The 25,672-nt window shown below is 41.1% G+C and overlaps 1 protein-coding gene across 1 annotated transcript; it reads left to right on the top strand.

Moving 5' to 3' along the window:
* The first annotated feature begins 1,467 nt into the window (after nucleotides 1–1,467).
* sfxn5a (sideroflexin 5a) lies at nucleotides 1,468–23,152 on the top strand. The gene is made up of 14 exons (XM_078289477.1): nucleotides 1,468–1,592; nucleotides 3,265–3,333; nucleotides 4,637–4,714; nucleotides 5,290–5,316; nucleotides 6,399–6,453; nucleotides 8,262–8,287; nucleotides 8,784–8,837; nucleotides 9,872–9,928; nucleotides 10,049–10,114; nucleotides 11,932–12,022; nucleotides 15,669–15,784; nucleotides 16,063–16,148; nucleotides 19,672–19,789; nucleotides 21,531–23,152. The coding sequence occupies exons 1-14, from the start codon at nucleotides 1,545–1,547 to the stop codon at nucleotides 21,606–21,608; spliced, it is 969 nt and encodes a 322-aa protein (XP_078145603.1). The 5' UTR covers nucleotides 1,468–1,544; the 3' UTR covers nucleotides 21,609–23,152.
* The last annotated feature ends 2,520 nt before the right edge of the window (nucleotides 23,153–25,672 follow it).

Genomic DNA, 25,672 nt, shown 5'->3' with positions numbered 1-25,672 from the left:
TGTGTAGCCGGTGGAATGTGCTTAAGGTAGTAAATAAGATTGGAAAGTTTACAATTCGTGATGCAATTCTGTTTCACAAATTTTGTATATTTAATAAAGAATATTTTGTGTTTCTTGCTCACCGTATGTTTGGCTATAAATCCTTCTTTGAGGTGTGTGTGTGTGTGTGTGTGTGTGTGTGTGTGTGTGTGTGTGTGTTTGCAGTGATAATACTTTGTTCTTGCAGGGTTTTTGGATATTTGCACAGGCTTCAATATTTCACCTGCATTTGTACCAGGCTGGGGGGAAAAAGACAATTTAAATAAATGTTGTATGGCTGTTAATCTTTTAGATAATATCACTGATGAAGATATATTCATGAAAAAAGCAACTTATGGTGTAACATCAGAATTGATGTGCTCACTATAGCCGTTAATTTCAACACACACACACACACACACGCACACACACACACACACACACACACACACACACACACACACACGCAGCAAAATCTTTGAAAGTACAGCTAATATTTTTCTAATCTCATGCATTGATTCTAAATACATTTCCTTTGTTCTGTTCTGTCCCATGTTATTCACTTATCATGATGAAGATGAGAATAATATTCTTCATGATGTTCTGCAAATGACTGTACTTTAGTTAAAAGGATATTTATTGAATACATTTGAACACTTAAGTCTAAGGTAAAACTAGACCCTGGTTTCTGACTGTAACAGCTGCTCTAATTCATGCTAATTCATTCAATGCTATAAACTGGATTTTAGCAATTATTTAGTGAAGTGAGTCAATCGAGACCAGGTCCAGTTGTGATGCATTGACTGGAGTTACTCTGAAACTGCCTGTGAACAAGGATGGACTATTGAAAATGCAATAACTTTAAATTTAACCATTATCAAACCAAACCAGATTTTAACAATTTCTTCATTAAACATCTCCAATCATGTATGCATATAAATAGAGCAAATATTGAAATCTTATAATAGGGCCCCTTTAACTCTAACCACTATTACCTTCCAATAATCCTACTGATCACTATTACCTACTTTAATTACCACTAATCAGTATTACCTGTGTACACTCCCATTGACTCATACCGCAGGCGGCCACTAGGGGGCTATGTTCTCCTCTGTAAACTCCACAGCACTTCCTCTGTTTTGTTTATCCCGAAACATTGCAACATTGTAACTCAAAATGTCTCATTCAGACGCAAACGGAGGACTTTGATCTCTTTTACTCCAAACTGAAGCACTTTACAACGCTTTCCTCATTCATTTCAGTGCACTAAAATGAAAACATTAGACGCTCTTCTGGGAAATGTAGTCAACTTTTACACCGTTCAAGCTGCATCCTGTTCGGTCAGAGCAGCCTGGGAAAACGACATTACCTATAATGCCACTACGACACTGAACCCGCTGTACGGCAGCTGTTGACAGGAAAAACCCTGCAGCTGCACAAGTTGTTTGATTAATACTCATTTAACAGTGTTTTTTTAAAGCTGGTGTGTGGTGAAGACTGTGCATTTGTAGTTGCCTGCTGCAAAAATGTCTGACTATCCGACCTTCCAGTATGGAAAGCCTCGTTTCGACCAGGTACTTTTATTTTTAACTCGTGTTTACAACAGGAACTTCATTCATATGACTGCAGTGGGGTGAAACTTTCACTTTAAACACCAGGTATAAAGGCATATGAACCATATGTTTGTTTTGATGATTAAAAGGTGATATAGCCTGCTCATATACAAGCCTTTCCTCATTTCAACCTAAAGCACAGCAATTGAGTTAATAAAATGTCATTATTTTACTGTGTATATGTTATTTCTCAATCTGAACGTGTGGTATAAACTACCAGTCAAAAGTCTGGACACACCTGATTGAACGTACTATGTTTTTCATTATCTTAAAGCCGTTTTGATCTAAAGGCTTATGCTAAAAATGCTTGAAATATATTTCTTAGACAAATATAAATAGTGAAGTTGATGCCTATGTATGAATTTCTTTCCAAAGCCTTTGCCTTTCCATCAAGGCAAAGGGCGGCTACTTTAAAAAAATCAAAAATATAAGATAGTTTTGATTTGTTTAACACTTTTTTTTGGTCACTGCATAATTCCATTTGAGTTATTTCACAGTTTTGAAGTCTTTACTGTTATTCTAAAATGTGGAAAATAGTAAAAATTAAGAAAAATGCATTTGACTGGTAGTGTGTATATATATATCATGCACTCTTCAAGTCAGAGTGCCAGCATGTGTACATTAGCAGTAATGAAGTGTTTCTGGTGTTTCTACATGCAGCTGCAGTACAGGTAGGTTCCCCTCTCCCACCAGTCTCACCAGTGACTGGTCAAACTGGGCTGCTACGGGGGAATTAGTGGATATCTACTGAACAGATAAAAAAGAAAAAGCCAATCTCACTATCACCCACACCAAGTTTATCAACCATCCATATGTTCGGAAAGTTGCAAGGCGCAGCAGTGTGTCAGCTACCAGATTTTCATCCAAATTAGCAGTTAGTGTAATTAAAGCTTAAGTGAGGGAGGGACGGGCGGCGTTCGTGGCTTGCGTGTTGTGTTGCTGCATCTCCAAAAATGATTCCTTATGCTCAGTTATGAATAAATGATCGAGAGGTATTTCTGGCACAGTCATTTGAAAATTAATTGCCGCTGGTGCGAGTGGATTCGCTCCTGCGCTGTAAAATAGGCAGAGAGGAAACAGTCTGTAAGAGGTATTAATGAGGAGGCTCCACCTGCTGCGACGAAACAACTGGCACACTGTCATGTCACTTATTTACTGAGCTACTGACAGCTGTCTGTGAGTGTAGAAACGTCTCCCACTTTCTCCGCTCAAACATACTGTCCACTATTTGATTTGGCTGCCTACATTTTCTGCTAGAATTAGATTTGTTCAGGAAGAGTCTGACGTGTTTGTTTGAACTTGATCTTATGCCTACAGGTCTATTTTACTCCAGTCAGTACAAATATTACCAATGTAAACCTTTTAAACGCCTCAAAATGCATGTAAAACTCGTTTAGGTGTCACATGCTGTCAGTCCTTGTGTCAAACGCTCAGATAATGAAGTTTGAAATGGGGGGAAAAAAAAAACACAAAATCAATAATGGGGTGACGGTGTTTCAGTTGAAGCTGCCAAATTGGGCCTTTAATTCAAAGATGGGACATTTTTTTTTAACTTTCTCATTTTATTTTCAATAGCCTGTCATTCAGAGTAATATTATTATGGTCTTCTTCTTCTTCTTCTTCTCCTTTTTAGAACACGTTTTTTGCCAGGTTCCGACACTTCCTGGATGTGATTGACCCCAGCACCCTCTTTGTGACCGAGGTACACAATATTTAATCATTACATGGATCCGTCCTCATAAAAAAGCGCCGCTCTGTTTTCATCCTATACACATCTGAGTGGCTGCTTCATACAAGCACAACGCTTTTTGGCAGTTCCTATGGAGCTGCTAGGGGTTATGTGCCTTGCTCAGTGGCACTTCAGCAGGTAGTGTTTGAGGGAGGAGAGAGTGTTAACTGTTCACTGACTCAATACACATACTCAAACAAATAATATCTATAAAATACAAAGGTTATTGGCTATTATGTACTGTATGAGAGAGTTCATACTTAAGGGGTTCCCAACTCTTTTTGAGGGCAGAAAAGTCCAGGGATCCAAGTTTTATTTTTAAGTTTTAATGGCTGTAATCATCTTCTGCATTTGCCAGGCGGAGCTATTATTCATGAAATTAAATCGAATCAGTAGGGAAACAAGGAAGCGGGGAAATCTGATTGGCTGCTGATGCTAGTCGCTCCGCTCTGTAGGAAATCAAGGAGAACCGAACCCGTGACCTTTGGGTTACGGGACAGTCTCTCTACCCGCTGTCGTAATATTTTTCCCCAGTTCTCGGCTGTGTTGTGGTAATTTTGTGGAGGAGTGACTGGAGTCATCAGTGTTCTGGGTAATGAAGCTGTTAGCGGGCTCTTTGGTGACAGTAATAGCAGCAGAGGCTCCTGGGATGTGAAGAGGTGTGGACATGTGGGGCAGCTGTGAGGGGCGGAGAGTGTGTGTGTCAGCTCCCCCCCCCCCCCCCCCCCCCCCCCCCCCACCTCACCCCACCTCACCCCACTCCCTCTACACACACACACACACACACACCCTGCACCCTGCTGGGCCGGGCATAGCCTCAACTTGCCCCTTAATGATGAAAGTGGAACAGGGCCGGCCACGATTTTGCATACACACACACATTAACTCACACACATGAAGATGATATCATGTGCACAGTCACATAAACACACAAAACGCAGAGACGGGAACGAACACACACACACACACACACACACGCTCACTCACACACACATATAGCAGCCTAATTAGAGCAAATTGGGCCATATGACCTGGTATTGTGCTCAGCATTAGCCAATGATCACACCGTAGAACGATGCTCATTACCTTTTAGGAAACTCATTTGTCAACTGAAAATCAGCATGGAAGTTTTAGCGAAATGCAATTATCGCACATTGAGCCGTGTGTCTTTGAGTGCAGAGGGGGAAAAAAACCATCTCTAAGCCGAGTAGTGTTCAAGGTTCTCCAGGGAAAATTGCTCTTACTGACTTTGGTTTTATTCATTTTGTCAAATCAGAAACGTCTTGGAGAGTGTGTGGCGCTCCTCGATCATTTCAAACGAGGAACTCTCCCTCCAGAGGTGACCGATGCTCAGGTAAGGGTGCAAATATTCAACGTATTCGACTTGAGTTGGCACACTCACTTAGGAGCGAGTGAGTGAGTCATTCTGGTGTAAATGAAAACGATTTCCCCTTTCGAAGAGCCTTTGATGAACGTTGTAAATGGTCGAATGTTTTTTTCTTCCCCTCTTGCTTTGTATAGGTGTGTTGTTTTTTGAAAAAGGACACTGCGGTGTGTTCAGGGTGTGTTGATTGGTCAGAGAAAAAGGGGGAGGGGGATGTGGAGGGAAACCAGGTGTGTGTGAAGGGGTCAAAGGTCAGAAAAGTGAGGGTTGCTATGGGCAACTACCTAAAAACACTGCCAAATATCTCCAAACTGGACATTTACATTATACTTTTGTCACATTTCATTTTGCATTTTGACACTTAACATCCAGAGCAATTTATAATGAGTGTAACTGCAGCATAAGCTAAATTCCCAGATCACCAGTATTACACACAGCTGTCAGCTGACGTGTTTTAGAAATATTTCACTGAATGTCCAATGCTAAGAAATGAAAGGTGGCAGGAAGTTTATCTCATTAAAGCTGTTTTTTATTCGTCTCTACAGCTTTGGCAAGCTCAGAAAATAAAGCAGGTAAGACATGCTGCTCTGTCATTCTCTATCATGCTTCTCTATTCTCTGTCATTCACTTTCTCTCTCTTTCATACACACACACACACACACACACACACACAAGCAACTCTGCAATCATCTTTATTATCTGTGGTGGTTGCAGTAAGCTGTCACTGAACTGGCCAACAAACTGACACACTTCAACTAAACACTTTGTTTGTTTATACCTCAAACATACAGGAGATTGGCCAAAATAAGGGAAATACCACATGAAAAGAGACATTTGAAGTAGTTAAATCACAGGTACAAAGGCAGCAACGCAAGACAGTCATATTAAGTTGAATGCCAGTTATGTATGTATGTGTCAGCTTGGAAAGAGGTCTGACAGTCACTACTGTAATATGTCAGTTTTCAAAGCAACATGAGGCAACTAGGGGAGTTCAAAAGAGGCCAGATAGTCAGTGTATGAAGTACAGGTGCATTGGTCACAAAAAACGCAAAATTAGCCTGGAAACAGTCTCGAAAATATTGACAGCATATGCCAAACATAACTAACCGTATCAGCAAAGAGTAACAGAGGTCGCAGGTCAAAACTCACTGACAGGGACAGACAGACACTTAACAGGATAGATCCTAAACACCATAAAACTACGACCTCAATAGTTACCACAGAATTGAATCAACACCTCTATAACACAGTCAAAGCTGGTGTTTATGGCAGGTCTAAGTAAAACTTTTAACTACTTTGACATGACGAAGATCCATGTAGGATCAGAAACGTTATTCGCCTTATTCCACCCTCAATCCTTCCATCTCACCCTGTCACTTTGTCACTCAAATCCACTTGCTGTCTCTTTTGTGTGTTTGATATCCTGGTTTGTGGGAGTTTCAGTTGCTGTTGCAAAAAATCATTGATAAAGCGAATATTGCCCATCGCGCTGTATCACAGTATTTTTGCTGATATTAGCTAGTCCAATAACAGCAAAAAGTTTCTTTCAATTTTCAACCTCGGAGCAAAACTCACCTCCTGATTTGATTGAACTGAATCAACCCAAACCTGTCTCTACTCATTATAGATTCTAATCACTGCTCTCTTATTGCAGGCCATCATCCACCCCGACACGGGGGAGAAGATCCTCATGCCCTTTCGCATGTCAGGTACAGTGGCTCGGTGTGGACGGGTTGGGGAGAGCGGGATTGTTACGTGGTCCAACATGGAGGCGGCATTTGCCCCTGGGGACTGTCACGGCTCCACGGGGCTCTTCAGGTTGTCTCAGGCCTGGAAAAGGTCACGCTCAGCTGGGCGCTGATTAAAACCTCTCTCCCACGGTGACTGAGAGGTAGGCCCAGTGCTTCATTTGTGAAGCCTCCGGTTTTGGACTACCTGCATTTCGGTACTTATTTGCGCGGACCCGGCACCTCTGGTGGCATGAAAGTTTTTTTTGTCTGCCATGTAATAATCCCAATACTTAACTCTTCCTTTCACCTCCCTTCCAAAAACTGAATTGGCTAATTTCCATATGAAGACAGGTGATTACCCTGTTAGAAAGTAGCAACAAGCGCATAGTAATCACGTCACATGAGTGAGCTGCTCTGCAGAGTGTGTTATGGTAAACTTCAGACATCGTCATGGCTAAAAGACAGTTGAATTTGTTGTCCATATGTCCGCTGTGTGGACTATTTTTGGAAAATTAGACAAGGTAAGCATGTTTTTTTTTTGTTTGTAAACTGTTCTCTGCTGGGACAATAACATCTAAATTCATATTTGCATAGATTAAAACAGAAATTATTTGGAGTGCGGACCTGTAAGTCCCACAGTTAAATATGTGGGACATTGCGCATGTTATGTTGAGTGTCCAGAAATAATTGCTAATATAATTGGTTGACTGAAGGGCTGTAAGCCCCACATCAATGTGGGCATTTCAAAACCTAACCAACATGCCTAAACCTAACCAACCTAACCAACACTGCAGCTCACAGAATCTGATGGGTCACCAAATACGGTAGAACACCGGTCTGAAAACACCTTTTTGCAAGGCTGCTTTGAGCTGTCAGAGAGAGGGTGGGGAAGAGAGAGAGAGAGACAAGTAGAGGGAGAGAGAGCAGGAATTAACATGTTAAGACCTACAGATGTGTCAGACACATGGGAGTGATGCCATCGCAGAGTCCTACTGATCTGTCACACCTGTAAATCAGTATCTGTACATACAGCCATGTTTCTATGAACGTTGTGATAGGTCACTTAGACCCTGGTGTCATGTTCAAATTCACATACAAATTCATTGAAATATGGATTTAATTGATTTAAATCTGCCAGTTCCCCTTGCTACATGAAATAATTTTGCAGGTTTTGTGTCCGATACACCTGTAATCCAGGTAGTGATTTGGCCTGTTTGGAATTCTGTTAGTTAGTTGCCTCATGTCGCTTAGAAAAGTGACATAAAAATAGTGATTGACTGATGTCTTTTACAGCTGACACATACCGCTAATTGGCATTTAACTTGATGATGACTCGCTCGCTGTGTAGCTCGATTTGTAATTGCAATTTAGTTATTTCAAAATTAAAGTCTTTATGTCTTCATGTGGTGTTTCCATTATTTTTTCCACCATATGAAGCACACTCTCTGCAGGTTTAAAAGTGCCTGTAAGATGGCTAAACATTTCCAATCTTTCACACAGTGACACATTAGTTTAGTCAAGCAGCCTCCATCTCTCCTTAATTGATAAGTCTTCATATGAGTCTGCGTAATTAAGAGGAAGAGCAGTGGAAAGTGTTGCAGATAGAGAAAAACAAAAAAAATAACAATAAAATATTAGAGAACTACAATCGAGAAAGAACATTTTGGGCCAACTGAGGATGCTCAACAATGTATGATAATATCAGATCTTTATGATCAGATCTCAAAGTGTAACTGACTTCTTGGAGATGAAGACCATGATACATGATTGCCTCTGTCTCTTGACAGGTTTTATCCCGTTTGGCACACCGGTGGTAAGACTACTTTGAGAATATAAATACATATAAAGAACACAAAGCTGTCTAGAATAATGCATAATATTAATTCCAAATTACTTCAAAATGCAGATCAAGGCAAATCTTCTTGAATAAAAGACTTTAAAAAGAGTTCATAATGGAACAATAAATCTACTAAAGTGTTTTGGCTTAGCAGCATCATCTTGGCAGAGAACCTGTTTTCAGGATGGAAACATGTTGTTGAAACATGTGTTAACACTTTGAGTCAGCCTAAAAAAAAAAGGCTTTTTAACATTTTTAAAGAAGAGTTGCCTTGGTCCAGATATTTTGACATGCAGTATGTATTTCCTCCCCACAGAGCACCTTCTTCCCCTATATAGTTATGCTACTGCATCATTTTAATCATTACTGTTTTGATATGTTACTGTACTGTTATATTACCATAAGTTACTTTTTTGATTCTCTAATTTGTACTTTCATGTTACTTTTGTAAAGAGAGTTAATCTTTGTGTAGGTTGTTGGCCTCCTTCTCCCGAATCAAACCTTGGTGTCAACTATCTTCTGGCAGGTACAAAACCTTCTATTTCTATACAGACATTTCACAACTATATTATACGATGTTCAACTCATTCACAAATGTAATCATTTTACCTGGACCTTTTTTTTCCTTGTTTGATAATGTGTGTATAATTAAAAGCCTTTTTTTTTCATTTCCTATTATGATATATTGCTGTGTAGTGCTGAATAATAATCTTAAAAGTGCTACGTGTAGCATTTTAACATCAATAAATCATTACCACATTAAAGTTGAGACATTAGTTTAATTACCATAAACAAACTAGACTATCGCTGAGGAGATTGGCAGCCTCCATCGGCCTCTACACTGCCTACACCGGGTTGGATTTCGTGGGAAATCTGCTGGATTGCTTTACGGCACAAAACAGGCAGATGGTGCAAAGAGTGAAAGCCTGCTGCAAAAATCACTTCCAACATGTTGATCCTCTTCAGTAAAGACAAAGACACCAGAAAGGGGGAGGGAGACAGTAGCAGCATCCTTTTTTGCGACAGAAAGCACCATATTTATGGGGAAATGTGGTCTTCATTGTGAGAAACACTAGCACTAACAGTACCACTGGTGTGAGGCAGAGGCTACCAATCATCTCCACCATGGTCTCATTTGTTTACGGTAATTACACCAAGGTACCACAATTAATTTGACAAGGATATATTAATATATTTAAAAATATTACATGTAGCACCTTTAAACCACAGAGTGATAAGTATTTTTTCTTTATTTAACCAGGTCGGTCCCGTTGAGATACAAAGACCTCTTTTTAAAGGGAAGCCTGGCCAAGATAGCAGCATAAAAAGAGATAAAAGTTGCAACAACATTAAAACAGACAAACATTAAGACACAAACATGCAATAAAATAAATAACAACAATTACAACGTTCATAAAAAACATGTGCAAGTACGAAAGGAATCTGCTTCTAAGTCTCTCATTTGATAATAAGTATGTCCTTCTTGACACGTATATTACATAGCTATTATCATCATATATATTAACAAGGTTGTTTTTCCACCTGCCCTCCTGTTAACAGTGGTTAAACCAGAGTCACAACGCCTGTGTTAACTACTGCAACCGCAACGCCTCCAAGGTACTGTACCTGCAGTCCCATTTAGACACTTATAAACTGTATAAATAATTGTTTCTGGCTGAAATGCATGAACTCATGTTTCCATAATGTAATCTCTGTTGTTTTTTGTTGCCACTTTAGCCGGCTGCAGCTTCCAAATTTGTCCAGGGATACCTAGGAGCAGTGACCAGTGCGGTCTCCATAGCCGTGAGTTCCCATAATGCCTCTGCTCTGACTCATTCAGGTGATTGAATAGTTCCTGTGACTCTAGTGATGTCATCAAATAGGAAACTCAGAACCACCTATTGATCCATTTTATCAGCTGATTTTTAAACTAGTTTTAGACCAATATATTGGCCTGATATTGGACTTTTTACTAAATACTGGATATCGTAAAAACAGTCTGGAAAACCTGCAATGAAATTTTGTTTTCTTTACACATTTAGTCATTTGTTTAACAGTTTCTTTTTTGTATATTAATTCTTCATTTAAAGGCAGTATCCCAGAGTTTCCCATTGTATCCCAAAAAAATGGGGGAAAAACACTGAATCCTTTTACATTTTTTGGCAAGAAAATGGTCAAAATGTTCAATATTGGCATAAAATATTGGCTACTGGCAGCTTCAGTCCAAAAAAATATCGGTAACAGCATCGATTGAACCCTATTGTCAACCTCTTTGGCATCAAAGACTCGAAGCCAGTCGTAATGTCAAAAGAGTATAACACACACTCTCTCACACACACCTGCCTGACACACCTCTTCGGTGCGGACACGGGGCTCAAACCGAGCCAATTACTGGTCCCGCTGGGCGCCCATCCGGCTGCTGCCCTCAGGCTTGACAACGGCAACAGGCACAGAAGATCGCGGGGTGTCTAGGGGGGCGGAACGACAGGGAGGGGGGGGTGAGGGGGGTGAGGGGGGTGAGGGGGGGGTGGGAGGTCTCCAATTAAACCTCTGCTTTGGTGACGACCCCCTGCCTGGCTGGGGAGAACCAGAGGCTGGACTGGTGTGGTGTGTTATCCCAACCCTGCTGTGTTAAGATACAAGGAAGGACTCACATTATTTAATTGTTTATGCATAGAGCTGCGTATTGTCGTCACTTTTCCCATGCCAACATTTTTTTTTTTTCATGCTTTTCTGTGTTGAAAGCATGTTTCATTAGGCGATATAGTTCCTGCATTCATGTGTATATGATGAAAGTTATGTAGGGCGCACTGAAAGGCTTCACACCCATTACATATTTACATATATTTAATGTGTCTGTGCCGCAGCACCAGAAAACATTGGAGCCCATGTTATGTTTGTATATGCAACTGGCTTTTCAATTAGTCAATTCATTTTCTCTATAAATTGAGGAGAAATTGGTAAAACATTTGAGATCCCGTTGTACAACTTTTACATTTTGTACAAGTGTTTTAATTCCCTTCAATGCCATGAAATTGATATTGATACAACAAATCACTTTGGTGTCAATAGGTGTCTTTTTTCAACATTTGTGCCTATTACCACTGCTGGTGAAAATGTCATTAGATCATTTCTTCATGCATTTTGCCATGTAGCGCAAGAATGATAACTGAATCCTAAGCAAATGGTCAGTTATAGAGAATGAGTATCAAGCTGTAAGCAATAGAATCCTATCTGCGTACCTGCTTGCAAGTGTTAATCTCAGTATTACATTTTCTAAATGATTGGTCCTGTTGCTCAGTGACTGATCCTGTGTTTGCATATATTAATGAAACGTTGCTCATGTGGACATTTATCTTGTTTTTGGAGATATACGATTTCAGTGAGTTATTCTTCCTAATGTTTTTATACATATAAGAAACAAAACGAATGTAATCGGTCTGCAGCCTTTCAGTGTGTGTTAGAATATTGTGTATGTATTCCTGCTCAAACAGACATCTGAGAAGACCACCGCTAAACACAGAGCAGCTGCAAACATAATAATAAACATATAAAATAATACATTTTTGTGTGTTTCTGTGTCTGTGTGTATGTCTATGTGTGTCTGGTTATTTCTCCAGGTTGGACTGAACGTGCTAATCCAGAAAGCCAGCCGGTTCAGCCCAACCACCAGGCTTCTGGTGCAGAGGTTCATCCCCTTCCCAGCAGTGGGTACGTCCAAAACATTCAGCTAACTCAAATGGCATTTGCAAATAATTTTTTGTGTTTGTTTCAACTCACTTGGATGACCAGGCGGGTGGACCTTACCACATCGGGACAGTTCAGATACTATCAGATGATCACAGAAAAGTAAATTAAATTATCTTTCAAATAGCCTGAATTCTCTGGCAGTCATTGCGCTGGCCTGTTATGCTAAACTCCACCCATCGCAGGACTGATGTCATTCCAGAGATACTTAAAGGTGCAATAAGTACGAGTTTTCCTGCCCCATAGCACAAAATGACCATAATATATCTGCAGGGGGTTGATAGGGTTGTTGATCAATACCAGTGACTCAGCAATTACTTCACCAGGTGCTGAGATTTCTGGCTTTCAAAACTCATTTTCTGGCCTGTTTTAGAACAAAAACTCCCCACCCACTGGATTTTAGAGACACTCCCAATCCCCCACCCCCCCACCCCCCCCACCCCCCCACCCCCCCACCACCTACTGGCATCTCCAACTGCTCAACGATGGAGGATGATGCTCTGAGGAAGCACATTTCACATCACATTTCAGCTTCGAAGGCTAAAAATCCTCGTTCTCAGTCCACAAAAGCAAATGACAAAGCAGCATTATTATTCCAGTATTTTGTGTAGTTAGACGTTTCTGTTGGATCTCTGCTCTAATTCTCTAGCTTACTCTTCTTCTTCTGAAAATGTGACTTTATTATTTGTGTCGATACAAAGAGCTGAGGGTGACGTTGCAGTTCCTTGGCTGCCAATAGAGGTTGAAAAAAGACGACTTAATGCTCCATTAAGTTCTTCACAGGGAAATAAAGTGTCTTCATGTTTCAGTGATGATCGTCTGTATTAACATTTAATTCCTGGGTCAAAGCTTCTCAAACGTGATTCAGTTAAATTCAGTTACATGTCACACACCGGTGTCACAATAACACTTCAACACAGCAAAACATTAAATGATTACAAATGTGTAAACAAATGTAGAGTGTGTACGTTAACAAATGCAGTGTGATCACTACGAGTCGCCGTACGAGAGCCAAATGCGGCCGGGCGATTTGTTTCTTTCTGCTCCTCATCTGCGCCGTCCATTGTGCTCTCTGGAGGCTGAGGGATGTGTTGCGGGCTTGTTATGTCAGACGTGTGTGTGTGTGTGTGTATAGCCACAAAGCCTGATTTTCATGTCACTCCCCCCTACACACAGTCACACCCAGGGGTATAGACCCATGTCCCAGAATGCCCCGGGCTGCTGGCTCGTAATTAAATTGTTTGCCTGCCCCCCCCCCCCCCCCCCCCCCTCTTACCATGGCGGTTCTTCTAATTAAATCAACAGGTTTCTACAGCCCTGCCTTTGCCTGGTAATTGGCTCCTCGTTAGAACTCTGCTGCCGCAAACAAATTGGATAATTACCCTTAAAGTGGCGTCTATGTCAAGGCCTCATTTACCTGATTTTCTGTTTGTTCATTGTTGTTGTTGTTGTTGTTGTTTTGGTAGGCCCATATAAAAGGTAATTAAAATGGCTAATTGAAGCAAGAGAAAGCAAAGTGCCGTTTGAATTTTCACCCGCTTGATTTTGTTTGGTTACTTAAGGGTAGATTTATTTGTAATAACCTAATCAAGCAGCGGCCTGTCATTCAATTAAATTATGAAGACCTTAACTGGGGGGAAAGTCGTGCCGGCAGAAATATGCGGGGATAATTAATTTGTTGTCTTCGCAAACATTTCTCATTTACTTGTGGTATTTATTGTGTAATTACGTGAAAAGATCTTTTAAGTGCTTGGATGCATTTCCATTAGTGTACCACTAGTTATTAGATGACAATTAGAATGTACATAAATGTAATTATTTCAAATAATTACAAATTGTAGCCACAAATTTTAGCATTTAGCTTTACAGACTTTGCAATAATCAAGTCAATTTTATAATTAGAATTTACTTTTTTTTCCCCCAGTATTTGATCTGTTTGCTTTAGCTTTTGTTATTCCTTGCCAAAATCCCCCTATCTGTTCCTCTATTAATTGGTCTGGATAAAAAATCCCTTGTAGGTAAAAGAGCTATTTGCTCAGTCAATTGAATTCCTCTCGCAGAGCGACCTCCCAGCCCTGCAGCCCTAAGTAAAGATAACTCAGAATGCTGTTGTCTTAAATTAAAAAGGCTTGCGGCGCTACCACTAAACTCTCTAAAATGAGTTTTTCTTATTCCTATTAGAGTCAAGGAGAAAGGTCCATCTATATTAACATACATTTGTGTTCATTTTGTCCTCCGTGAATAAATCACCGGGTAAAAACACTGCTGATGTTTCTCCGGCGAGCCTTGACCGGTCGTTCACCTTGGTTAGTTTGCCCGTTGTAGGAGATTCGGCTCTCGGTTTAGTCAAGGAGTGGCTTCAGTTCTGCATGGGCTTACAAACTGTACACAACGCCACAGAGCGGGTGGCAGTGTGCTGTTTCATTTACATTTTAGGCATTTAGCTGACGTGCTTACCCAGAGTGACGAACAACCAGTAAGCATGTAGGGGGTCAGCGTCTTTCTGAAGGACGTTTAAACAGGACATTGGACACATTGGCTGTTGTGGGAATCGAACCTGTGACCTTTTTATGACAGGATCGTCTCTCCAAGCACTTAGGTTACATGACCAGTCATATAGCGGTGCATGAAAAGGTGGGCAGACTATGAATTCCAGCCAGGAATCCCCATGAAGTGAACAACCACCAATATAAACACACAAAACAAAAGTATTTTCAGAATAGTATTATTAATTGTATTATTAAAGATCCAGTGCAATGATTTCAGCTCAGTCAGGAAAAGTTTCATGTTGATTTCTAACACAATGGGCATCATTTTGTTCAGTTTTTGATGGTTAGATGGTACAAAGCTTGAAGGACTGAGTGAGAGCCGAACCTACTGCAGACAATATTTCTCTCTTTGGGGAACAAATACGCAGTGATGGAACTTCAGCAGCAATGGAGGCACAGAGATTCTGGCTAGTTTGACAGACTATGGGGCACCTCATTAACTATGCATACTGTTGACCAATCAGAGCATTCATTAAACCCTGGGTGTAGGTGACATCATTTACACAAGGATGTAGATTCTAAATCTGATTGATTCTGTTGAGTTTTTCAAAGGCCGTTAGTCAAATTTCCACAATGCTGACAGTCATAATAATTTGGGTAACTTTACATTAACAGGTCCTTTGTTAAATTATACCATGAAGTTGAGAAATGTAATTCTCATTGCATTGAGTTTCTTGAAAATACCTAATTTCCAGTTAACTTACAGCAGTCTGATAATACTACAAGGAATTTACTGCAAGGAATTTATATCATAAAGATTTGTATTAGCTTTAAGGGATTGGTAAATGTTGTTTTGGTAAGTGGTCCTGGGTTTGATCCCCCATAGGCTGCCTTACCTGCCGAAGTGCCCTTGAGCAAGGAACTTAACCCCCATGTGCTGCACCAGCTGGCCGACCCTGCACCCCATCCAGAGCATGAAAAGACAATTTGCTCCTTATAAAATATATCACATACCAAAGATTGATAAACTTCACTTTCGGTCGGTTCACCCTCTGCTTTCATCCCTGCATGTCTTCTTCTACTGCTTTAATTCTGTTAAAAACGTTCTCACCCCTCCACAGCGACTGCCAACGTGTGTAACGTGGTGCTCATGAGACACTCCGAGCTGTCGGAGGGCATCAGTGTGCTCGACGACAATGGAAACGTGGTGGGAACCTCGAAAGTGGCTGCCAGGCATGTGAGTAGAGATCACTTAGCTCTGAAAACAGTATATCTGATGCAGACTCACCCTGTACAGTTTTGTTGGTTTGTTTAATAATGTAATAATTGGTTTAAGGGTATTCTTTCTGTAGCGAACACAACATAGTTTCAGCTGTGAATGCTAGAAATTAAATTCACCCCTCACAAATGAATATTTAATGTTAATTGATCAATAAAAGCAAAAAAAAGAGTTTTGAACATGTCAATTCATGCCGTCTCTTGTGTCTTCTGCTTCATGTGTTGATGTTACGACAGGCACTTTTAGAGACGGCCCTGACCAGAGTGGTCCTACCCGTGCCCATCCTGGTGCTCCCTCCCATCATCATGGCTGTACTGGAAAAGTAAGACACATTACTTGATTTTAATCAGGATCAAAGTACTATGTGAAATGGATTTAAATAGTTTGATTCTCAAAATGATTGAGCTTGTCTGGCTAGTGCTAAGAGACGATATAGAGGGGTGTGAGTCTGGGATGACAAAATTTGATGGTGACACTCTTGGATGCTGGAGGTCTAATTCAGTTAAACAAAACATCTGTGATGGGAGGTAAACACATTATAACCCCAGTGAAATACCTGCACTCACCCACCCTCCTTTCCTCTAACATTCAAGCCGGGTTTCAGTGTCTGTGGGGGAAAATTGTATTATTGAAAATTTCTGGTTTAACAGAACTTTGATTGCTTCAAAAAATGCAAACGCCGCTTTTGCTACATCGCAGGCAGACTCAAGCAAAGGACTCAAATAATTGACGTCATTATAAAGTCAAATTTCAGTCAATAATGGACTCATCTAGTTCCAACAACATGCTAATAATTTCTGTTCAAGGTACTTTTTGTTTGAAAGAGGAAATAAGGAAGACAGTTTTAAGGCTGCGTCTTTCTTAGAGTACAGGAAATGGTCTGCAAGCTGCTTAGTAAAAATGCTCCCAAAAAATAATTTGTTTTGCTGGCTCAATATTGACATTTAAACTGCGTGGGCGTTCACAAGATGGAAAGAATTGTCTCTGTGAGCTTTCCGCTTTTTTTAACCTTTACGTACTCAGAGAAGATTTGCTGAGTATATATTATTCAGCAAAGTCCTGCATCACATTCATTCAGTTATAGAGCTGCCCGTTACATCACAGTCTTCTACTGTTGGCCACTGGGAGCTCAACAGCACTTCTTCACCTCCCCCTGACTCTGATTTTCTCCCTTTGAACCTTCAACCTCTGATCACACTCCCACTTCTCTAATGCTCAGGCTCCTATTTTAGCTCCTACTGCAGGACCGGAAGATTCCTTCCTCCTCAACACCGCCATTGTTTGATAAACCCCCACAGCAGCTGAACCCTTTTGACCGCTGAGATTCTCCGTTGTCTGATATGACTGTAATGATGACTTAATGACGCGATGTGTTTATGCGGACGTCCCGTGATCGATGGCCTGACTGTGCCTGCGGTGTACCGAGGAATGCTGCCACCTTTGTAAATCCTTGACGGCGCTTGTCTGAACCGCTGCCCAGGTGTGTTTGGGATTCCTGGTAGCTGAATGAGTGAGCAGCGGGGGAGGGGGGGGGGGGGGGGAGGGAGTGAAAAGGGAGAGGCTGGGACAGGGTTTAGGGGGCTGTTGGGGTGACTGCGGTTGCAGGTGAGTAGTGCTCAGCTATCCTCCATGTCAGCTCGCCTTCACTGGCTCTCAATGGAGCGAGAACAAGGGGACAGAGAGGCGGACCTGGGCGGCCCCTCGGTGATGGATTACGCCGCTGAGAGCAGAGTCGGGGCAGTGACAGCAGGACTTCTGTAGCTGCAAGCGCTTCCAGACTCTGCATTGGGTTGTAGACTAGAGAACACTGATGCACTTTCATGTTTTAGTCTCTGGCTACGTTTACATTCACTGAGAATTCCCTTTTTAACCCGGTTACTCAAACAACCTGGTTTTCGAGGCAATGCATGTAAACTTAACTCGGTAAGAATAATTCAGTTAAGCTCATATTCCAACTATGAGAAACCCGAATAAGATGCCTGGCTTACTCATTATCGGCAAAGTGCTGTTGGCTGCAAAATTGACATTTTTGCGAAGGTGGACCACATGAATCGTCCTGAATCGATTCACTAGCTTCAGACAGTCCTAAAGTTGAGTTACTTAAAAGAATCGGTCTTCCCAGCACTACAACAAAAGGCGCAGGCGTGTTCAAGAAAGCATCTTATGTGATGACAGCTTTATTATTATCACTTTGGCCGTCTGTGCAAACTCAGACTCACGCAGCATTATGGCTATATTTTGATGTCATATGATAGAGAGGCAACGCACACCAAAAATTGTTGAGAGCTGCTGATTACTAAAAGTAAACAGGAGAAACAAGAAACAAGAAAAAGTGTGTTGCACTCTCTAGCTCCATAGAAAATACTCTTTATTAGATGATGTCAAGATCGCCGCAACGCCGAAACATCATCTAATAAAGAGTATTTTCTATGGAGCTGGAGTGTGTGTCAACGCAAGCATCAAACACTGCAGCGAATTCATTGATGTCGGTAGTCCACGATAATAAAAAATCCATATTATCAGTTATATTCACACTATTACAATCAATTCTCATTAAGAAAAGCGAGCAATATCTGCTGCAGTTAGTTTATGGTTTATTTTAAACTTATAATAATTATTCTGAATGGAGTCCCAATGAGTTAAACACATCATGAACGCTTCCGAGTTGTAGCAACGAGATGCTGAGCAGGTTTCTTTAAACACAGGGGAAAGAAATAATAATGCTGCGTTCATCCCATACTGGAAGAAGCAAAATAAGATCCCCTTATTTTGCTTCTTCCAGTATGGGATGAACGCAGCATTATTATTTCTTTCCCCTGTGTTTAAAGAAACCTGCTCAGTTAAAGAGAGTAGCTGTCTGCCTCATCTTTTTCAAACTTTTTTTTTTCCTGGCGGACCGTTCTATCTGTGGGCGAAACACCTCAGGTGGACAGGAACGTTCTGCTAATTGGTTTATTCGTGGCGACAGGGATGTGCAATTGCAGGGTATCAAAGCCGCATGTTAACAGTTTAACCTGAATAAGACTTTAACCGGAATAGTCGAGGTACTCTTGCACAGAATAGTGGCATCAAGTTTGGAAAATAAAGTATTTTCACGTCTTTGTAAGGTTTTCAAACCCCTGACTCCTCCCCACCTCTCGCCTCTCACATACCTCACAACTTTTTCCCATTGACTTTTCTCCACGTATTCCAATTCCCTCTTAAATGTGTGTGTGTGTGTCTGTATGTTTGTGTGTTTCTGCATGTGTGTGTGTGTGTAGCCTAATTAAACCATGGCAGCCATATGTGTTAATGAGCTCCCTCATTAGGCAGTAGCTCTCCTCGTTAGGGGGAGAGGCGTCGCTAGCGGAGGAGAGAGGGAGCGGCTCTTTCTGGGGCTCCTGCTGAGTTCGCTGTCCCACACACCGAACAGGGGATTAGCCTACGGAGGGCAGGAGGGAGGGAGGGAGGGGGGGGAGGGGAGAACGGGCTGGCTAGGCGAGAATATATTTCAGTTGTTGGATGAAAACCACACGTCTCCAGGAAGTCTGTCTCTTCAAATTGAGGAAACAATGCTGCTTTTCTCATTGATGGCGATGTGTTTTTTTGAAATTTTACAATGGGTTTGTGAAAGGTTTCCGCACACCAAAAGGTCATTTAACTTATGCAACAAAAAAATGACAATGTAAAAAATTATAAATAAGTGAGAAAAACACCAAAACTGGAGTTATAAGCTTTCTATCTGACAGTAGCAACTTGAACTGCAAATATTGAACCTTAAAAAAGGGACACGTTTAGGTGTTATTAAACTGCCGGACCACATAGTTTTGAGAATTATGTATCTCTGATGTTGCTTCCCCCTGCAGGCTCCCTCTCCTGCAGAGGCGGCGGAGGCTCGTCCTGCCCGTCCACAGCCTGGTGTGTCTCGCTGCCTTCAGCCTGGCTCTGCCTCTCGCCATCAGCCTCTTCCCACAGCTGTCCCAGGTCCTCCATTTTGAAAAACCTCTTCCTCTACTCACGAATATTTATCTTCCTTAAACCAATGCATCATAGTTCCTCTGTTGGTTTCGGTGGTAATGGTGATGATAATAAATGATGATAGAAAAATCACATTAATTTAATGATAACTGCCTGTTTTCAAAGTGTAGAATTAATGATAGTTGTATTACAATGTGTATTTATTGGTGTACAGCAAAAATCTTGTATTGCCAATGTTTTACAATGATGATTTTATAGAAAGTTTCAGTGTTTCCGCCAAGCCATTATAGAATGCAGTTTAATATTACGAATGAAAAATACACCGGTGTCAATAATTTTCTTAAACTAATGCATGGAAAAAAATATTTAAGATTGGTTTCAAATGTACAAATTACTTGTGGTGTGCTTGCTTTCAACTTTATTTATGTCGCCCTTCATCACAAGCCTGTCTCAAAGGACTTTACAGGGAACGACTCTACCTAGATCTGACTAATTAACAATCAATCACAAAATGATGCAATACAGTATGCAGCAAAATAAAACACAAGGAAACAAAACAAAGCACAGGACACAAAATAGCAATGTTGGAAAGACAGAACAGTGTTATTATCCCACCGACCTTTGACCCTCAGTGAAGACGAGGAAAACTCCCAAGAAAAACCTTAACTTGACTTAAAAGCTTTAACTTCGCAGACAGATCGACCTCATAAGTGGAAATATTACTTAAAGCGAGATAAGATTCATCGAGAGCTCCCTGTGTTCGTTTTGAATTCTTCCGATACTCCCTATATATTTCAGTATTTGCTTTGCCCAGGTCTGCCATGACTTGGTTTCAGTGTCTGTTGTTGCTGACTGAAGTGTCCTGACCCCTTTAACGTTAACTAGTTGAGATCCTCTCCTAATGAGGCGTAGCCCTCTGAGACTTAACCTGCTCTGTTATGATCTGTCCAACCGTCGCCCGGAGCCCCTATCGCCAGTCAGTCATTCACGCAGTCCAGGCTAGCGGGCTGGAATCTAACTTTAGCCTATTGCCTCAGTATGTGTCAGTCTACTCATTAAGCGGCCATGGCATGATTTCATTTTTCACTCCCGTCTCTTCCTCTCTCTCTTTGTCTGTTCTCTGCCAAATGACTCGCTGACACAAGCCAGCCAGCTCTGGCTTTAAAATGTTTAGGATTTAATTACCACTGGAAATAGCTCAGACAGCCATATGGCAAAAAACTTCAGACATATGTGCCGCCAACAGTCCTGTGAAAGGCAGCCTCCCGTTCCACGGCGCTGCCTGTTTTTCTCTCACAAGTCCTTTTTTGCACTTTCGTGAGGATACCAGACGAATAAAACCTCCCCAAAAAAGCAACATGAATGCCCCGCTCTCCCGGACCCCCCACCTACTCAATTTGTCCCACTTCCCCATTTCACACCTAGCAAGATGTCTGATTAGGATTCTGCCTCCGAGTCACAGCCATCTGTCTCTGGTTCAAATATTAGGAGTTGCAAACCTCAAAATTGGACTTTAATCAGCCAAATTGGCTCTTTTTGCACATTAGCAGTAAATGCGGAACATTTAAGGCCTTTAAGAAATGTTTAGATACAAATGAAACTGTTTCAAATCTTTAAGTAGCGATGCATGAAGATGACGCGCGTGCCTTCGCATGAACATATGTAAACATGATATATCCGACGGCACGTGCCAAATATTGTCATTTGCACTATTGACTTTTTTGTTGTTCTGCTTTGATTCCCACAGATCGATGTGAGCCGACTAGAGCCAGAGATTGCCATGGCAACAGATTGTAAGATCGTGACATACAATAAAGGCCTGTGAGGGATCTATATTACCCAAGACATGAAGATATGTGTCACCGCTCATCATGAAAACCCTCTGAAGCTGGTAGAGACCTTGGTAAATAAACAGACTGGCAGGTAATCAAGTAATGACTACATCTTTTTCCCCTTTAAGGTGATAAATAATGGTTGCCTTATATGCAGTTACACATAATGTACAGCTGTGTTTAGATTGACATTGATTGTATAGCTACATATAAAACTGTGTTTACTCTCCGTGATAATGTGATGAAGCTGAGTAAATGTTGTCTAAATGTGTAACTGAGAATTTAGTAGCGCTGTGGACTGTAAGTGTAAGTACTGTGAGAGAAACTGGGATAAATGACTGTGAAGTGCTGTCATGCATTTTTATGAACTGTGCAGACCAAAAGAAAAACTCAGAGGTTTTTGATCAGTTTTTAATTTAATTGATGAAATTCTACTAAGTGGAAGGAACTAGTTTGCTTGTAATATGTTCTGATTTTGGTAACACTTTATTTTGATAATCCAGTGTTGATGCTCAACCATCAGGTGACAAAAAGTCTATTTGCATCATCTTTACAGACTATGTAACCATAACCCTGACCCCATTTTAACCCAAACCCAGACATATCTATATAAGAATATCTATAGATAATATCTATAGTATAATTTTCACACTATTGTGAGTATCATCTGAAACTCAGTGGACTTTTTAGTGACGAATTATAATCACAAGCAAGTTGAATATCAGCAGCAATGGACTATCCAAATAAAATGTGACCCAATTTTCTTTTATTATTATTATTATTTTATTTTTTTTGTTCCATCAAGTCATGCAATGACTTGGTATATCTGTATCATTCAACTACTTCAAAACCCAATATTTGCTTTGGCCCTGTCCCACTGGAATCATAATAGAGTGGATTTCATGTACTGTCATGTACAAGAACTGTAGTTTGCATTAAGTTCTTGGACTTAGAAACCTCCAACTCTGTAGAAACTGACACAATGCACTTATATACACAGTAATCAAATAATAACAAAATGACCCAAAACATAAGTCTTAAGCTGAATAAGTTGATTTTTATTCTTTAAATGGGTTTTACAGCCAAAGCACTTACGTTACCATTTAAAAATGCTGCTCTGTCTTATGTAATCGCACCTGATTCATATAAACTTTCTGTTATCTTTTGTCGTAATCTGTGTGATTAGTTTGTTTGCATGGTTGCCAGGGCAACGCTGCACACTAGGTTGCGGTGCAGGGGAAACCTGACAAGAAGCCACATGCTGGATCAGTGGAGGATGCTAGGTGTGAGTGGAGGCTCACAGGCCCAGTGAGGCAAATACAAACAAAACCCATTGAGAAAACACTTGACATCTGATTTCATCTTTTTACTGTGAACTTTTTACTGCTGAATCTTGTGTAATCAGTTTTGAACATGAAGGATTTCATTCCAACATGCTAAATAGGGCTATTCGTTATGGGAAACAAATATTACCTTATGTTTATTGCTCAATATTTCAACAATACAACATATTGTATCATCTAATATGTCATTGTTTTGTAAGTAGATGCCTTAAATTAAACAAGAGCTTCAATAATAATCCATAGTAAGTTTGATTTTCATGCCAGCAATCATTTTGTCAGTTGTTTTTGCAATTTTAAAATGATGGATATCTCATTTGTATCTTGTGTTTATCATTTTGAAAATCATGTTAAGCTATAACTGAAGGATTTCATTCCAAAATGATATATATTGTTATTCATTTTGGGAAATTACCTAATGTCTATTGCTAAATATTTCAACAATACAACCTTATATCCTCTAAAATGTCAGTGTTTTGTAAGCAAATGCCTCAAATGAGCTAATAATTTGAATAATAATCCATAGTGAGGTTGATTTTAATGCCAGCAATCATTTTGTCAGTCTTTACACATTTTTAAAATGATTTATAATCAAACCAATTAGGCTGTAATTAGCAATTCAGTGTCCTCGCTGCTGCGTGATGGAAACAAATGGAATGTGAGAAATCTGACTACACTGCATTATTTATCACTCAACATCCGATTTTATAATTACACCAACAAAATATATAGAATCTGTGGTGTTAAGATGGAAAATAGAATGTTTCAGCTATAAAATACAAATAGTCATCTCTTTTGTTCAAACTAGTCACGGTGTTCAGTTCAGTTCTCAGCAGCAGATCAACACCTTCAGAGCAGCGCCGGTCGGTTAGCTCCTCCCCCCCCTCCTCTCAGCTCTGCTCCTCTTGAGAGACGCTTGTTTTTCACGGTGAATTCCCGCTCTCGTCCTGAACTCTCCTCTCTGCTGACTCAGGCGACGGGAGACGCTGCGTTCGGGGAGACGGGGCGTGATTTTCCCCCTAATTGTTTTCTTAACAGACAACTCTGAGAGGTGTGGCTCTCGTTAATCACGCTTCCGAGCCTCTTACCTCTTACCTCACCGAGGTGCGACTGGCCTAAACCGCACCTGCTTGTCACGAGGAAGGGTGCACCTACCTAAAGTGTCAGTGTGAGCTACTGTACCGGTTAAAATAAGCCTTTGATGGTGTTTGTTTGAATAATAAGGAATGCCGACTCCTTTTTACCGTGTATTTGCACCTGCAGCGAGTATTGGATATCCTGGAAACCCAAAACAATTGCATGTGGCCCCTTTGCAACTGCAGATGTCTTAAGCATTGTGCGCTTTGTAAAACGGTGAGAATGCCGGCGTGTGTTTCACCTCGCCTCTCTCTTCCCTTTCCTCGCCGTCCCCTCTGCCTCTTGGCTTACAAAACAAGACGGACATCGGGGGTCGTCCCAGAAGCCTCGGGGTCGACGGGCGGAGATTCCTTCCGTTTCTTTTGACAGGTGATTACTGAGGCGTTTGGTGAAAGGGCCGCCGAACAATAGGAACTACTTTCCCTCTTTTTGCAGAGGTCGCAGCCTCTGGATGAGAATTATCTCCCTGTGTCCCCCTCTTCTGTTGGAACTCAGACGAAATACCGGCCGATAGGTAACACACCTGACACCTGTCCTGTCCAACCAACCCCCCCCCCTCCCGTCCCTGACACCTTCCCCTAGATCAGTGCTGCTCAACCAGGTGCCATCGAGGCCCAAGAGTCTGCAGGTTTTCACTCCAACCAAACACTACAGCAGCTGATTTCACTGATTAGTTCCTCTTTTGTCTGGTTGAAGGTGTGAGAATCAGTGAAATCTGCTGCTGTAGTGTTTGACTGGACTGAAAACCTGCAGATAGGGCTGGCTCCAAGAGCCGATTCCAGACAAAAACTAAAACACAGGGGATGCAAGCAGATCTTCTAAAATAAACAGTGCAATATTAATTGGCAACATTGTTTTGTTGTAATCCAGTCTTTTGTCACAACTTTGACATCTTACTTTGTTTTCATCTTTCTCTAAGCTAAAATACCGCCACACTACCGATATGTGCGGTGCAGAATTAGGCATTTTCTCAACAGTCAGCGGCGGTGTCCGATACCTCGTCTAACCTCTCTCTCTCTCTCCTGCTCTCTCACTCTGTTGCCGGGCAAACTTGAGCCACTATCGCCAGAGAGGAATTCGGCTCTGGGATTCGCTCACACGTGCGCGTGCAGGAAATCTACATTTTCTGTTCTGTGTGGAATCGACTCAGCAGCTTTGGAGTCGGTTCTCGATTCCCAAAATGCCTGGAAACGAAGAATCGACTCTTGGGGCCTCGATGGCACCTGGTTGGGAACCACTGCACCATACATGGTACTCTGTTACATCTCCACACGGCCATATTGGTAGGAAAATAACAGGTGATTGTAATAAATTAAGAGGTGATTATAATCAAATGACAGCCACAGCCAATGAGCTGTATATATGGAAAAGCACCATATTGGTAGGAAATGCATGTGTCTTCATGGGAATACTATGAATGGGTTAACATGACATATACGTGTACACTCGAGATATATGAAAACATTACATTTCCCATCAGAGAAACAGTTTTTGTCTTTTATTTCTAAAACATCTCTTTGTTATTACACGTTTTGCTTGAAAATTATGTTTTATATACGCTTTATACTACACGGTGCTCG

This window comes from Centroberyx gerrardi, chromosome 17 (assembly GCF_048128805.1).
Source record: "Centroberyx gerrardi isolate f3 chromosome 17, fCenGer3.hap1.cur.20231027, whole genome shotgun sequence".
NCBI classification, from domain to species: Eukaryota; Metazoa; Chordata; class Actinopteri; order Beryciformes; family Berycidae; genus Centroberyx; species Centroberyx gerrardi.
The sequence above is the reverse complement of the archived record's forward strand: the minus strand, read 5'-3'. Positions and strand labels throughout refer to the sequence as shown.

Coding starts and splice junctions, on each gene's coding strand:
- sfxn5a (XM_078289477.1), top strand. CDS start 1,545: ATGTCTGACTATCCGACCTTCCAGTATGGAAAGCCTCGTTTCGACCAG. Junction 8,838..9,871: donor TGTCAACTATCTTCTGGCAG/GTACAAAACCTT, acceptor TCCTGTTAACAG/TGGTTAAACCAGAGTCACAA. Junction 12,023..15,668: donor CATCCCCTTCCCAGCAGTGG/GTACGTCCAAAA, acceptor ACCCCTCCACAG/CGACTGCCAACGTGTGTAAC.